We start from the raw sequence: 16,762 nt of genomic DNA on the forward strand, positions 1-16,762 counted from the left end.
ACTGTGGGACCCTTTTTATAATAGAGGAAATGTAAATACCACGTAAAAAAGATCAAAAGGTGAATCAGCAACTTATCTCAATCACAGTAGCCCCAGATAAAGTCTGACCCATTACCATAAATAAATTACCACGAATAATGTATGGAAAGACTTGGTTGTGGAAGGAATCTCACATCTTACTGAAAGTTCAATATATATCAAACTCAAAGATTTTTTTCAATGGTTAAAAGCTTTACATATATAGCTCTGAGTATAAGGAAACTATTGAAAGGTATTTAGACAGGAACAAAAGAAAATACAGACACTTCAATAGTTTTGCTGTCACCTACCTCCTCTACCATTTTGCAAATTTCTCTACCTTTACGTAAATTATTTTAACTCTGACATGTACAATGCAAACAGATTTAATCCTAAAGACATTCACAGCTTGAATTTCCTACACAGGGATCGTAAATCTCGAGTGGGAAGCCTGAAATCGTTAAAGTCACATATTTATAAAATCATATTCAATTAGGTTAAAAAAGTGCAATTTCTGTCATCATATCATAAAAAGATGTGTTTTTCTCTCAGATCTACTATAAAGAAAAGCTCCCTATATTGTTACAGATAGAGGCTGTTTTCAATCAGTTACAAGGAGCAATCCAATTACAGGACGGTTTAGTGCAGTAACTGACTCCAGACTAATTTAATTTCTTTAGGTCTCTAAAGATCAATTGATCTGATTTGTTTCCCTCCCCAAAGGCTGTTTAGGAAAAAAGCAGGCTTAAATACCTGGAAATGAAATACAAAGCTCTGTACACTTTCACACTACTTAGGTCGTTTGGAAAAAGCTGTAACTCGCGACAAATGAGTGCTCTCTTGGTCCGAACATCACAGGATGCTTTGCAGGAGACTATTAGGATCACTGTGGATTATGCATGCACACGCTGCAGGCATCCCTGTTTACAAAGGTCTTTTCACAGCTTCTAGATTAACTATCCAGTTTTCAAGAGCTGTGCAAGTATGCATTTGCCCTGCATAGTCTTCTCCCTGGCAAATTAGTGGTTTTGTCATGCAGTGCTATTATAGAAATAATTAAGTTTCCAACTAGACTGAGCAAGAGTCAATGTATCACCTACATCTTGTAATGCATGCTGCGATGGACATCAAACAAGAAATTCTTCCTCTTGTCGTATCTCACTTTGCTATTTCTTTTGCTTTCTATCCGATTTCTTTAAGCAATTGTGCTGGCATTAAGATGAAATCTATAGAACCAGTGGGCACTTAAAGAATGACATTCTCAACTGCCTGAATATTTTAATGCTGGGACTGAATAAAACCCTTGGTATTTCTGGACCATATCAGATAATTCAGTCTCTTACCAACCTTCTTGTGGGTTACACTTTTGCTACCTCATTACTTGATGGGCTGTGCAGCACATTTCGGTTTTTTTTTAAATACCATTGTTCCCTAATCAGGATTAAGCTTTCCACTTTAAGTCAAAATAAGACCTTAAGCAAACTTGGACTCTGAAATCCAGAGTTTTAATGTAATGTCAATACTTTTCATGTTCTGTTTCTTGTATTTATTGCAGGTTTCCCGTTTGGCCACCTTATCTTTCATGGCAGCATTCGTGCCTAGGCTAGGCTGTCTCAGGCTCTATTCTTACACTTATCAATGAACAAAAGGGCACTGCAGTTTGTGCTCAGCATTTCTGACTCCGTGCCATGTGCTATTATAATAAGATGCCCTCTGGAAAAATTCCCTTCCTATCCAGCACCACAATAGTTGGTTCTGGAGGTAACTAACTTTTTCTCCCAGCTTATCTGGTCAGCCTCTCTCAGCCATTGCAAAGCTGTGTCATTAGATATCGCCTGTCTGTAAAGCAAGGAAACTGAAATGTGAAAATCAAAGTCTCTCCTGTTCCTGCAGGTTCTTTCTTGGCTCTTTATTGCATCCAAACCTGAGCTTTGGATGTTGTTTACCTTAGTACTCTGTCAATACAGCAGGCTATGCTGTTTTAATTAAATTTGCTTTGTTTTTTTTCCCCATTTTCAACTAAGACTTCCATTTAGGAAGCAATTTTAAACAACTTTGCAAGCGTGCACTGCAGTCTACAAGCTGGCTTTCCCAAATTACTGTTCTTTCACTCAATTACTCAGTGGCTCACTAGTGATCCACTCACTAGTAAGATATAAAACATACCACTATTTCATATTTTATACCACCTGCTTAGGTTGATATACTTTTGAAATGCTGTAGAGATTTTCTCTAGCTGTATGGCTATGACTGCAGTGAGCAGTTTGTCCCCTCTATGCATCCATGAAAGATGATTCACAACTACATCTGGCTATCCCCACATAAAAGCCTGGAGGGTTTTGGCCTCTCCAAACTTTCTTTCATGATTGTGTGCTCGGAGGAAAATTTGGATGTGTTATATCCATCTCCACCGAGTTCTCTTCCAGACTAAAGGACACGGGCAGCTTAATTTGCTTCATTTGCCAAACTATTTCACACAATATCATAAAAATGTGATGCACTGGAGAGCTACCAAGAGATTGAAGTTTATTTCCTACTCAACTGTGGGTTAATGCTTCTGTCCCTATGGCAGCAGTTGCTTATAATGAGCTCTACACACACAAAACTCAACAGTTTCCAGATAAAGCTTTCCCCTGATGCAGCCTGTAGCACAGTTTTGGTGAAACAAAAATGGCATCTTTGTCGTCAGAGTGGGAGTTATGGGATCTGTCCTCATGGCAATAATTGCTGACTTCAGTGTCTGGGACTGCTGAAGTGTATTTTGGGAAGCTCCCCTCTCTCTCTTTCCACTGTGTGGAGTAGTGGGGAGCTATAAAGATGTTTTTCACAGGACCACTGCCCTTGTTTTCCCAGTGACCCAATTCACAGCCGTCAATAGGATTAAACGGCATAATAAGAAAAAAGCTTTTCATACTGAAGTTGTAAAACTGACCCTCTTCCCCCTTCAAGGAACCCCCCTAAGGAAGATGAATATATCAGTCCCAACTGGAACAGATGTCAAAACTCAAACTGTCTCTTCCTTCATAAAGTTTATAAGTATTTTCAAAGAAGGTGGAGGAGGCTTACTATATGCAACAAGATAACATTAAAATCCACAGCTTCTCAGGAGTTGAAAGGATGCTTTTCCTACAAACTCTCTCTTCTCTTTATCTTATCTGCATGGAAAGTAAACAGAAAGTCCCCATTACCTCTCGATATCAGTGAGTCTGGAAGAGTCCCGGAATCCTTTAGCAAAAGGGTTGCTGTCAATTTTCAACTTAGTTATCTGGAAACACAGAAAAAGAGCAACGCGACATGAATATAGTGTTAAGGTATTGCAGCGTACAAAGTGTTAACCAATCCATCCTCCTGACTTCACAGCTAATTTTATCCATGCTGCTTGTGTGTGTGTGCATGTGTGCTACTCTTGAGATGCTGCAAAACCGGGGAGGCAAACCAGGGTATGTGACACAGATGGCAATGGAAAGACCAAAGGGCATAGTGGGCTCAGCCCTCATTCTACCCAGAGCAGGAGGAACCCACCCAGGTTTGACATTACTGCTTCCAAATACTTCGAAGGCATGAATAAGGTTGTCTTTTTTTATGAGCAACACATAACACCCTGCTAACATCTGAGCCTTGCTGGAGGAGCAGCACATTGGCCAGTACGAGCCCAAACTGGGAGTCACTGCCTGCAGACATGAAGATGTTGCTTCAGTTCAGCCCCACCTTTTTTTTCTTTTTTTTTTTTTTTTTTAAATTAGGATGAAAATGTTCTCAACCAGACCTACCAGCCATCACATAGGGGCAGTTCAACTGTTTTTGTATGGAAAGAGGCTGAGGAAGGGAAGGAGGGATGAAAAAAATGTGGGGAAAACTCTGATTTAAAGTGACAGAGTCACTTCGGGAAGTTAAACACCATTAAAATCATCACAGTCCTGGAAAAACAGAGATCTTACAAATGAAACTCTCCTCCCTTCCTCAAATGCAGCTGCAAACCCGCCCAGTGCACCCTGTCAGCCTTTACATTCTGCCAGAGTAACCCACCGATCGGGAGTCCCTCTGCCCCAAAGCATCAGAGCTCCCCTTAAATTCCCAGTCAAACTTCTCACGTATAGGTTGTGGGGTTTTGGGAGCAGGGAAAAAAAAATATACCATTGCCCTTGTGAAATTTTCTAGCTGTCCAACCAAATGAAATTTGGTGAATGAAACTGAGACATCAGCATACTATTCAGGTTTTCCAGACATACGTCTTCCAAGAATTAAAAATAAAACTCTAAGTGGGAGTTAGAACTTGAGGAGGGACAACACAGGACCAGTCCTGCAAAGGCAGTGAATGCCATCAACTCTAGTTGAAGCCTATAAAATCCAACAGCTCTCAGCATTTCATACTGGGTAGCTGTGTCAGCTTGGCTTTCCTCAAAAAGAGCCTGTATTGAAGAGCCCACAACCTCATTTTTAACAGCTGGCCCTCAAGGCTCAGAAAGAAAAGGAATCTTTTCCAAATCCTTAAACAATAAAATGTTCTCGTCAAAAAAAGGTATTTCAAAATGGAGTGGCTTCTTCCCCAAAATTAAAAAAAAAAAAAAAAAGACAACAACTGAACCCAACTTTTATTTCTGAGAAAGAGGTCTTCTGCAAGGGAAACACAGAGAGGGAGGGACAGGCTTACAAAGACAAAACCTGAGTATTTAATTGCTGGTCTGCAGTCTCTGAACGATGCTCTGTGGCTGCCACCCACCTGCTCTGTCACCCCAGGGAAACCCACTGCACCCCTGGACTGCTGCCTTCCCTGCCAGCCGGTGTACTCGTGGTGCTGTTGGAAAGAGGGGCTGGTTTGTGCCTCATGTCCAGCAAATGTTTTTATGGCAGCATTGTGAAAACTACCTTGAACAAAGACGAGCTCTAACTAGTCCCATGGACTTAGATCACCAATACACGGAGCCAACTGCGCTGCAGAATAATAAGGAAGTCTATTAATCTCTCAAGCCTATTTTCACCAATCAAACTTCCATTTTCCTAATATTAAAGATTTGGTATGACATCACAAGAGAAAATTTTTGTATCTACTCACCAAAGCCAGATGAGACTCGCAATCATTTATGGCCATATTTTTCCTGAGAGACTGTCTCACAAACAATCAGAGAACATCTGCTAGAAAGCATTTTTAAATGAAATCTGACCTACAATTCAACTCTGTGGCAGTGGTTTGACTGTTTAAATAAATGCATGCCCTTTAAATCTTAAATTATGAGATAGTTTGTTGAAAGTGTAATGTATTTAGCTTTTATCTAATAACCTCCAGAAATGTAATCAGCCCCTCCTTAAAACAGTTCTGAAAGAAATGGCAAAAATGAAAAAAGGCTCCATTTTCATTAGTCATAAATAAAATGACAGCATCAACCTCTAGGGGTTCCGGAGATGTTCCATTGAGAAATTTTCCAGAACTTAATGTATGTGCTTTGGGAAGGTTAGTTTAGAAACATCTCTGGTGTAAATACTGTCGGTAAACACAAATCCATCTACAGAATCTACAGAAATAAATTCAAGGTTTAGCTGGTTTTGTGCCTGTTACTATTTTGCTGGTTTCTATAGAAAGTTCAGTGGAAAAATCTAACTGCCTGTCCAAACATTATATTCTTGGGATTGCCAGCTGCTGAATACATTTTCTGCAGCATTCAGATACTAACCTGAGTTGAAAATCAACACATTCTGTTATTAAATCCTCGAAGCAGGATGTGGGGTCTGTCATAAGGATCAACAATACTAGTACTATTATCTTCATACCTTCTTTAGCCCCCATGCAGTAGTTTAATTTTATTTACAGCATTTAGAAATTAATTACTTTTGCTTCATATTCAGAAACGCAGACTTCTTTAAATAAATCGGCAGGTACTCTGTGATGCTGCCTGCCCACATGTTTGGACACTACTTATATTTTTCTCAACTTGGGGGCATTAGAGAGGGAAAGAAGGTTTGTTTTTTTTTTAAGTCATTAAGCCCTTAGAGCACACTCTGAGTCACACTGAAGCCAACACCTACTTCCACTGGCTGAAATATTCAAGCCCTATCCACTGTCGAGCAGAGCCCCTGCTCTCCGGTTGTTTATGTACTTCCTAAAATTACTCATTAGCAATCCATTGTTATGATCTCCTCCATTTTGTATATATTATTCCCTGGCATGCAAATTGAAATTCAGACATCTGGATGTAATCTGGGCAGCCTCTGAAAAGCATATCTCTGAGTGATTTCTCTTACGTTTGAGCCTTACAGCTTAATTAGTCAACTTTGTAAGCTCGTGAAATCATGTGCAAACCAGAATATCTCTCAGCTGATAGCTCGTGGCATGAAAGATCACTGCAAATACGAAGAGTTCCTTAATGAGCTATAATTAGAAAAGGACTAAATTATAATATGCAAATGGATTTTGTATAGATGGAAGGGAAGACAAATGAAAGCCTCTTTCATGTCATCTTTACTCCCATGAATAATCCTCATCGCCCTTTTGAAGTTAGGAGTACTACCTGTATACATAAGAATTACTATGAATTAGGTTGGGCACAGTCACTACAGACATTAGGATGGAAAGGAAGGTTATCCCAGAAAGTTTCCTAGTTTAAATTGGGGAAAAGGGAGTTTTCAACCGGGTGGGATTTGGTTAAATCCATGGAAATTAGCAACTGTACTCACCAATTGGTTCTGGTAGGCGGTAACTGCAGTAAAAACTGTCTCAGGAAAGATAAATGTCCTGAACTCTTCTGATTTCAGATTTAGCAAAGAAGCTGTGTGATCCTTCTTCTTAATGATGTGGACCCTTGGCTGGTACTTGTGCATGGAGTTCAAAATAATCTGCAAGAGAGAGTGACAAGGGACTGACCCGAGAGGAAGGATAACAGGACCCTTGAAGGCTGCAAAACCATCGGGGGACAAAAAAAACTATCCAATTAACACTGCAGGGGAGACAGCCGAAATCTAAGCACCCAGGGGCTGATCTTCAAAGCAAACTCTCCAGCTCCTTTGGGCAGTTCCAGAAAATGAAGATAGAAAAGCAGGCAGCCCAGGAGCTGGTTTCCTCTCACTCCTACACCATGCTGAGCATGCATTTTTTGAAGCATAAGTACCTGTTCCTACAGGTAAGATGTTTTACATACCGAATTTGTTATTGCTAACATGTGCCCAAGTTTGCAGGTGTCAGCTGCAAGGGGGAATGTGTAACTCTTGAACGCTCAGGACCAAGAAACCACGCTTGCACAAATATACAGGTGCAGAAGGAAAACAGCCAGGAACCCCTCAAAACAAAACAAAACAAAACAAAACAAAACAAAAAAACCCAAAACAACCAAAAAAACACCGCCAGCAGCAGCACAAACCAGCTGAACAAAAATAAAATTCTCAAGATCCTTTTACCATGGCAAACCTTTAAAGCAAACCATTTCATAGAAGCTCTTTACCGCAGACCACAAAAAACGAAAGCAAGGAGGGAAACCAGTACAGAACTCCAAAGTGACCAGGTTTTGCCATTTTATCATCATTAATAATTGTTTACGAGCTCCCAAAATAATTCCAAACCTAATGGACCAACCAACCAATTTCAACGTTCGCCAGCATCACACCAAGAGTCCCACTTGCTCCAGTTACCGCTGGCTGGAGGCCTGTTGGGCTGCCTCTAACCACAGTATTACAATGTAAGAATTAAATACAGAGCTCTGCTCACACCAGTACTTGTTTTGGATATAATCACAGTCACAAGACAAAACTGGCAACAGTGTGGGTGGTTCTATTTTGCAGGACGTTAACAGGCAGCTCGGTACATCTGGAATAGCTAATGTGCATTCCTGGGGAAGCGTCGACTTCGGCTGAAACACAGCAGAAGCTGTGCAGTATTTCATGCTAACTCAGTCAATGAGAAAAGTTGCACGTTGCATTGGAGTGGAGAGCTTAGAGACAGCTTTGGCATGACTAAAATTTCCATCAGCATTGTCTTCGCTGCTCCTTCAGGGCCAAATATTGCTAAGACTTGCACTGTGACTTCGTGGGGGGCACACAGCGAGAGGAAAGTCATTACAGTGATGGAGAACCATCATCCTGAAAGCATTGCATGTCTGCTTTTTACCCTTTCTCAAATAATTTCACCATTTTATGCATGCTCACACACAACGGCCACTGATCCTGACATTAATATCATAGAATCATAGAACGGTTTGGGCTGGAAAGGACCTTAAAGACCATCGAGTTCCAACCCACCTGCCATGGGCAGGGACACCTTCCACTAGACCAGGTTGCTCAGCACTTTTCCCCCCTCTTCGTAAAATTTTGTTTTACCAGCCTAGTCACATGGGCTGCTCTGGGAAAACACATTTTAAACGACAGTGCTTGGATGGTGATGATCTGACTGAGGGACTGGCCCACAGAGCTTGGGGCTTCCCATTGCCTTTCAGGGATGCGATTTCCACACCAAGGCATTACATCTGAGCAGCAGCTGAGCAGAAGGAGGAAAAACTGAGACAGAGCAGCTCCCACACATGCCCTTTCCTTTCAGTGAATGCAAATTGTGATAAAGAAACTTGATTTCTCAAACAAGATGGTGGAATCCTTTAAGAAAGTTTTCCCAAACCAAAAGTGCACATGGATGACATCCTCTGCCGTGATGCTCTACCTACACATTCTCACCAGAGGCAAGCCAAGTCAGGCAGTCTCAAAGTCCAAGCAGTCCCGTACCTGCATGGAAAAGGCCATCCCACCTGCCTTCGTGCTGCAGCAAGGGAGGTGACCAGGATCCATCCTTACAGGATCCCGCTTACTGTAAGGGCAGGTGGGTTTGGAGGCATCTGGCTCCCACTGGCTCCAGACCGGTCACCAGAGGCAATCTGGATGCCAGCTGCAAAATCCCCAAAGGTAACTTTGAATTCAGAAACTATGCTGTGAATGCAGCTTCCACCAAAGAAGAGTAGTACCGGGCATGTTTGCCTTCTAAAAGCATGGGGGTTCCTCACTTTTTTCAGGTTGACTTAAAAAAAAAAAATGCCCCAGACGTAACTCCTTGTGGCTATTCTGAAACCCCTGCTTTCACAGTTACTTGTTGGTCATGTTCACACCTTTGTGTTTGCTTTTGCAAACATTCATGTGTTTGAGTTTTGCTATCATAAATGCCAGAAAAGCAATTACAATAGTGTATACACTCACGGTTCACCTCACCATAAACCAGAAACAATATCACCCCAACTAAGCGCAACCAAAAGTCCTGAAAGAAGCAGTCTGTGGGAAAAACATCACCAGAAATCCAGAAAAAAAAAAAATCACATTCATAAATGTTCCATAACCAGAAAAAAAATTCGTTACTCTCTCAGCTGTAGAAATCCAGAGACAGGAGCCATTTCCTTCCTCTGGTAAGGATATCTGAAAATGTTTCCATGGAGCGAGCTGTATGTCATGCACACAGAGATAAGACTTCTGCCTGATGCCTGGGGAGAATCTGGACATAGCTATGGGGTTGTGCGTGCTGATGAAGATACACAAGCAGAGACACTTGCCGACTCCAAAATTCTCAGAAAAAGGGAAAAGAAAAAAACACGCTAGAACAAACAAATGTCTCCCTTCTCTTCAGTTTCCTTTTCAGGAAACGAACCACCCTACAAATAAAACACCACAATTACCTTAATGACTCAAACTGGCTTCTGGAGGATGGAGAAAGCAGGCAACTAGAACTAAACTGGAATCAGGTTGGATCCAGCTTCTCTTCCTATAACAAGTATTTAAAGGCATCTCTTAGGTCATTAAAACTTCCTCAGGAACCAACACGCCTTATCAAACATAATTAAGATTTTAGCAGGTCAATTAAAAAGATCTCATCAGGGAATAAGGGCTCTTTCAAACTGAAGGGAGAGGCTTCAGGAGGCATTTCAATTCTCCACTTCTCTGAGCTTCATGGGAGCTTGGAAATGCCATCAGCCATGGCACAACAAGCCCTCCTTAAAGCCTCCAGAGAATGAATTTCTTCCTTAATTCTACTGAGCATCCAATGATGGTATTTACATAGCTTCATTGGATGCTCAGTAGAATTAAGGAAGAAATTCACAGGCAGCACACAAAACCTGACACCCTAATTTGGAACATAAAAAACCACAAAATATTAAAAAACGGAGCGCTCTGCAAAGGCGTTAACACCTGTCATGCAAATCTAAACACGGGATCGAGCCTTCAGGGCTTGTTCTTAACTGAACATGCAAAACTTTCCATCAACTTTGGCTGTCAAAAATCTTCACAAAAGGAATGGGATCCACCTCTGCCACTTCTTCAAATGTTAACCGAGGCCATAACTCAAATGTTACGGATCATTTTCTCCCACTGCCTGTATTTGAGACGATTACATCTTGCTCTGTCACATGTCTCTGTTCCCGACAGCTTCTCAGCTCTACTTCTTTTTTACATTCATCTGGGCTTCTGGGAACTGCACTGCTCCTAACTAGTTTGCAATATACTGCTGCGAGCCCTTTATTAGAGGCACACATGGCCCCTGTTATGATGAAAAATGCTTTTCTTTTTAAATGCGCACATATACTGCTCTATCATCACCCGGTGATAGAGCCCACAAATCTTCAGCTTTGCCCTTCTACAGATTATGAAATAAAGGAGAGGGAAGGGGAAAAAAAAAAAAAAAAAGACATTTTCTGCTAGTTAGGAAGGGAGCAACGGTGGGAACCAGATTCAAGAAAAATATACGCACAGACAGATCTTTGCAAAAGAATAACACACAGACATCTATCTGGGTTGTCTTCTGTTTTGTGGGATTTTTTTTTTTAAACTACTTTTGTTGTTGTTGTTTCCTGGATATATTTTAAGTGATCGTGGCTGTGGTTCAATTCTTAGGTCGTGAAACAAGCAAAAACTGCCTTTCAGATGAGAAGCATTGCACAGAACACAGCTCAGACAGATGGCCACTGTCTCCAACAAGTCCGAAAAGGCAATAAATAGCACACTAGGGGATGGATGCCACAATTATTCAACTTTACAGGTTAGTTACCTCTACATGTGCTTCAGAGTTCAAAATCACTCCTCTCTCCTCAACACCTGGTTTACTAACACTGCCTTTACGCTCATTCTTCTTATCTGCTCCGTCATCAGCCAACAACCTTCTCAAATCCATCCTCTTGCTCCTCCAACCTTCCCCTGGGGAACTGCCGAGCTCAGAGGCAACACTTTTAGCTCTTCCTTTGCAGTTTGGAGGTGGCACCGAGCCATTCCTGCACTTCACAGACACTTTTGGGGAGGGGACAGGACAGGAAACACTGTTTCTTACCACCTACCATTAGACAGTCCCTGCTGATGGAGCATAGCAGGAACCTATGGCCAGCAGCTCTGCAGCCTATTTACTAGCTTCCACCCTCAGGGCTTGTGACAATGAGCTGGTACTGATCAGAGCTGGAACCTGTCTTCTGTAGAGGTCCAAGTCCACTCTGTGGCACCTTGCCTTGCAGGTAGCCTACAGTTATTTTAAGAGCAACCGATGCACACTTATTTTTATAATTCGATAGCCCTTACTTTGGTGTCACATCAGTATTTTCTGGTGACTCTGTGCCCGTGCCGTATTGGGTCTGGAAGTACAAGATCTCTTATTGATGGACCCAATCCCAACAGGTTGCCTGTAACAAGAGGGAGCTTCCAAGCACACATGGAAAAGCGTGTGACCTTGCTAGCGACTGCATGTGGCAGAGCGTACTGCCAAGTCACAGCAAACTGGGGGCAGAAGCACAAAAAAAAGTTCACCTGCCCTCCTTCTCTCCATCGCTTTGATGCTCGACTCCACCCTGAACTTGTCCCCAAGGGATGTCCTGCTTCTGACAGCAGCAGGAGCATGATTTGAACACTTTCATTGACCTGGGCTCTATTTTATGAAAGGTAAAACCCCTGATTTCTGAAGTCACCTGTTCCTCTACAAGAAACATTCAAACCCAACATGTTTAAGCTTCATGCAGTGTCCTCCTCCACCGTGGTAGGAGAGGCTGGCCAAGAAACATGTAACTTGGGGGCCAAGGCGTCCTTTTCCCATTGTGGTCTCTCATCCTCAAGCTTAGCCCTGTGGCACAAGTGAGCGATTCCCCTCTGGCAGTTCCTTTACCCTTTCCCACGAGAAGGGCTACTCACGTGGCCATGCTGATCCAGCTCGTTGTTGGTGAGTTTGACTTTTTCGAAGGACACCATCTGCTTCAGCAGTTGCTCTCCAGTAAATGGGGAGTCAGGGTGTACGTACAACCTAAAAAAAACACAGGGAAAAAGCCTCCTCATTAAAAATGTCACCTCTTGGCTTGTGCATGGGGACTACTTCTGTATGAAATTAAAAAGCTCATAATATCTTGCTTTGGGGGGTATGTGGTGGTGTCACAGAGATGGATCTCCTGAGAGCTTGGGGTAATACAGAGCTGCTACTTGAGCAAGACACACACAATCTCCCCCAAATTAATGAATGCCTGAAATCTGACCATTAATGAAAGACAGTAAAAGCAGATGACTTGAGCTGTTTAATTCACTGGAACATAATGAAGAATCCCATGTCCAACTGCTAGATTGCTCTCTAACCATACCTATTATTTTATCTAGTTATCTAAAATGGAGACATTAACTAACATTCGCTGTTGTGTCTTTTCCCAAATGAAAAATTGATCGTGTCTTTCCCCGCAGCTGTACTAACAAGCACTTAAAATAACAATGACTACAGCTCTGAGAGAAAAAACATGGTGTCATTAGAGAGATAATGGGGGAATGCAGATAAAAATGCATTTTTCTTTATATGTAACATTAAACTGTGATAATGATTTTAACCTGCACTCAATCACACATTAGCTGTGGTGACATCTGTTTATAAGAGGTTGAAGGCTGCAGTCCAGCACAGTGGTCTGACACGAAAAAAATTAATTGCAGCTCTGTAATTAACAATCCACCACTTGGGAAATGAAGCAGAAGAAAAGGAAGCACAGAAGACACGTAGATACAATGATATATACATTATGACTAGACTAATTACAAGTGCCAGGCTATTTAAAAACTATTTTATTGGAGTCATATATTGCTGGATATTATTTAACTCAAATGTTCTTTTGTGATGGTGAGTTAAGAGCTGAACTAGACCTTCAGCTAGTGCAAGCCAACTCTGTTCTGCTTCTGTCGGTGTTGGTTATTGCTTGCTGAGGACCTAACTCATTTTGGGTGATGCCTTTGGCCACATGGATGGATTTCTTCCATTAGGTGGGTGGGGCAGTGCTGAGATGCCGGTTTAGAAAGATAAATGTGTTTTTTGTTGTTGTTGAGATATGATTTTGGTTAGGCAAGAGGAGAATGGAAAAACCACTAAAGGACGGGGCGTAACTCTCCGATAGACTACGCTGATCCCTAATCAAAGAATGCCTGGACTAAAGGCTCTGGGGAGCACAGCTCTGTTGCTCAAAGAGGAAGGAGATTTGATCCTGCAGTCTTTGTTTTTTGCCAGCAGAATCCCCAAGATGCAGTGAAATTAAAGTTTTACCAGCTCAGCTCGCTTCACATGTGCAGGATGTTTTCCTAACACTGATCTGAAGCATAGCTTGGCTGGTATAGCTATGTCCAAGGGAGGGATGCTGAGCCAGGGTTCCTGTCGCAGTAAAATATTCTGAGCATACAGGCATCCTTGCTCATATCAACTCTGCTGATTGCACTGAAAAATTATGATGTCTCTGAAAACTCAAGACCTGAAATCCTGTTATGTCAAAAGAATTTTACCTCTTGTGAAAATTAACTTTGCCTTCCTCTAAAAAGCAGTGAAAATCTCAATCTTTAGAGCCCTGAATTAGAGAAGGTAACACAAAAAGAGTCCCAAACATGTCCTGCAACCTTTTAGTTGGTCTTGTGATTTTTTTTTTCTTTTTTTTTTTTTGGAGCCTGACTCCTGATTTTGAATGTCTGGATAGCTAATAATTTTTACTATGATCACAGAGTGTCAGGCTCAGCAAGGTTTGTCTAATTGGGACCAAAAAGCCAAACTATTTCAAAAATGTACTGGAGAATGAGTAAAGATCTTCACGTGTCTAAAAGCTAAGCACAATTGTTTCACACCATAGGTGGTTAATGCGCAGCATTGCTTTCAAACTACGAAGTGCCTGGATGTTAGCAGAGAGCTAACGGGAAGGTCACTGAAGGATGGGCACCTGCATGTTGGTTACATAAATATATTAATAGACCTCACTCTTCTTTACTGATTTGCCACACGCCGTCGATCCCACTGCAACAGATGGTTCCACCTGGTGAACTACACCTATCCGCACACTTCTCTGAGCTTGTACACCCCAGAGAAGAGGGCTGAAAACTAAACATATCGCCCTCTGAAGTGGAAGGAGTCAAGGGGACTGCAAGCGCACATGAGCAAATGGGTTAGAGAAATAAATGTGCACATTCCAGGGAGGCATGAAGTTCGCTTGGGCTCTGCTGCCTAAGGCTGGCCAGATGCAACAGGCTGCTTGTTTCCATTCACAAAGGATTTAAGAGCCATATTTGGATGTGAATATGCTCCACAGTATAGAATGTTCCGTGATATATGCAAGGTTTGGGTACTGCTTCCTTCTTGCATATTTTGGAATGTGACACCACTCCCCATCTATTTAGTTTAACAGTCGGTCTGGTCCTACAAGCCCTGTGCATGGTGCTTTTAATTACCTTCATGGCTCAAATAATTTGCAAAATGTAACACCTTTTAAAGGTTTCCTACCTAGAGTTCTCTGTAAGGGTGTAAACACTATAAATCCATTAAACAAATGATCATAGCAAAATACAGTTAAAAAAAAAAGATAGACTTTTGAGTGAAAGAAAGGAGATGAAAAAGAAGGAAGAGCAAATAAAGGTACATGCTGAAACTTAAACTGTTTTTTCACACAGTCTTAGCAATTTGGAAGAGCAAACATAAAATAATCACACAGGATTTTTATCCCCAGATAGCACTTCAGAAGATTTACAAAAGATTCTCTGAAAAGTATTTCTACTTAAGTGTTCGTTACAACATAAACTTGTCTTCAACATTGACAGCAGGAAGACAGGGCTAAAACCATTTTTTGTAGCAAATTCCCTGAAGGGCTAATCTTTCAACCAGAATCACAAAATACTCTGGAATTAAAAAAAAAAAAAAAAAAAAAAAAAAAAACTGTCTTGGCATTGAAAGAGCAAAACACCTAACTAAGAGGTTCAATCCTGCAAAGCCTTACATCTATGCACAACGTGACTCCTGAATAATTCCCCTGCAAAAGCACGGTATGGAGATGCAGGCAGTGGAGTGCAGGGGGAGTTAGCACCTTGGTACTCGTGCCCGGATGCTAAGCACACCTACACTCCTCAAGCAAGGAGAGCTAAAACTGTGTGTTTGGAGGGCAAGAAATCACGGGTGACAACTTCATTAAGGGCTCCTGTTACTAGAGCAGGACCAAACCCGTTTCGCAGTGGGAGGAGTAATACCTTTCATCTGTTCAAGCAAGACTGAGGCTTCCCATCTCAAAAGATGCATTAACACTCCAGAAAAAGCACTAGTAATGCAAAAGTCAGCAGGCTGAACCTCTTTAACATCCTTTTTTTCACCAAAGAGGAGAAAAAGAAGAGAGCACATAAATGTACATACAAAATGTATATACTGTTCATAAAAAGAAAAAGTAATCTGTGCCTGCACTGTGATCAATGGTCTTTTGGCTAAGCATCCTAAAAATGAAAGAGGAAAGGTCCACGTTTGTACATAGGGGTGAAACACCCTGAAAGTGAAACAGCACAGGTATGCATTTGCACATAGGGACACTGACTCTGAAGACCTTAAAGAGCTACCACAGGATGATGATAAGAAATATTAAACTCCAAGAAGGTTTGACCCCAGCTCTAAAACTGTCAGTAGGGCAGTTGCTAGTTATTCCAAGGATCAATCTCATCCTATATTCTTGTATTTCCTCATTGAACCTGTCTATGCCAGACAGCGTGAATTAGCAGTCTATTTAAAGGTATCCCAAAAGGCACTTGAACAGAAAAATAAAGGGATAACCCTGCCTTAAAACTATTTCTGTCTTTCCCTTATTTCTTCTTTTGATGCTGACTCTTTTGGAGCAGGACCCATGGTTTTTCTTTAGGTTTTGATCAGTGCCCATTACAATACGTCAAACGAAGCCCTCTGATGTTAACCACATTGCAAGAAGGAGTTTTTGGCCCTGAAAACAAAGCCAACATAACTCCTAGGTTGCTGTCTTTAATCACAGCTTCTCTGCATGCACTTTTTGTTTGTTTACTTCTTGGAGCCACCTTCCAGAGATTGGTAGTCAGCAAGATTTCAGTCAAACTGTTTATATGAGGCAAGCACGCAGGATTTGGTCCCTATACTCACATACAAAAAAAAAAAAAAAAATTGTGCTTCCATTTCTTGTGTTTCAATTCTAATTTCTGACTCTGTAATAAGCAAGTTCTTAACCCCGGGCTGAGCCACCTGGAGCAGATCTGTGTGCCTGCGCAGAGCCCTCCACGAAAAGTTTCTTTGAAGCTAAGAGGGGCATCCACGTTATTTCCATATCTCCGGCTCTGACTCAGCAAAGCCGTTCGACATGTGCTTCAGTCTTACTGGACTTGGGGACTTAAGTACGTACTGAAGTGCTGGTCTGAACACGATGAAGTGTGGGTCTCTGCTGAAGTGCCCTCCCACCACACAGCCCGGTGCTGCAGCCTCAGTTTCCTGATGCTGGAAGGAGTCAGTCATTAATTACATTAATGGAATATTTTTAGA

The 16,762-nt window shown here is 41.7% G+C and overlaps 1 protein-coding gene across 1 annotated transcript in view; it reads right to left on the reverse strand.

The window, feature by feature from the left end:
- Positions 1-16,762, reverse strand: part of TBX20 (T-box 20) — a gene marked incomplete at its 5' end in the record, with an annotated part of 31,271 nt that overhangs the window by 12,302 nt on the left and 2,207 nt on the right. The window contains 3 exons of the mRNA XM_010077575.1: positions 3,207-3,283; positions 6,688-6,846; positions 12,139-12,247. Of these exons, the coding sequence (XP_010075877.1) occupies positions 3,207-3,283; positions 6,688-6,846; positions 12,139-12,247 (345 nt within the window). The remainder of the gene's footprint in view (positions 1-3,206; positions 3,284-6,687; positions 6,847-12,138; positions 12,248-16,762) is intronic.

This window comes from Pterocles gutturalis, unplaced genomic scaffold (assembly GCF_000699245.1).
Source record: "Pterocles gutturalis isolate BGI_N339 unplaced genomic scaffold, ASM69924v1 scaffold2443, whole genome shotgun sequence".
NCBI classification, from domain to species: Eukaryota; Metazoa; Chordata; class Aves; order Pterocliformes; family Pteroclidae; genus Pterocles; species Pterocles gutturalis.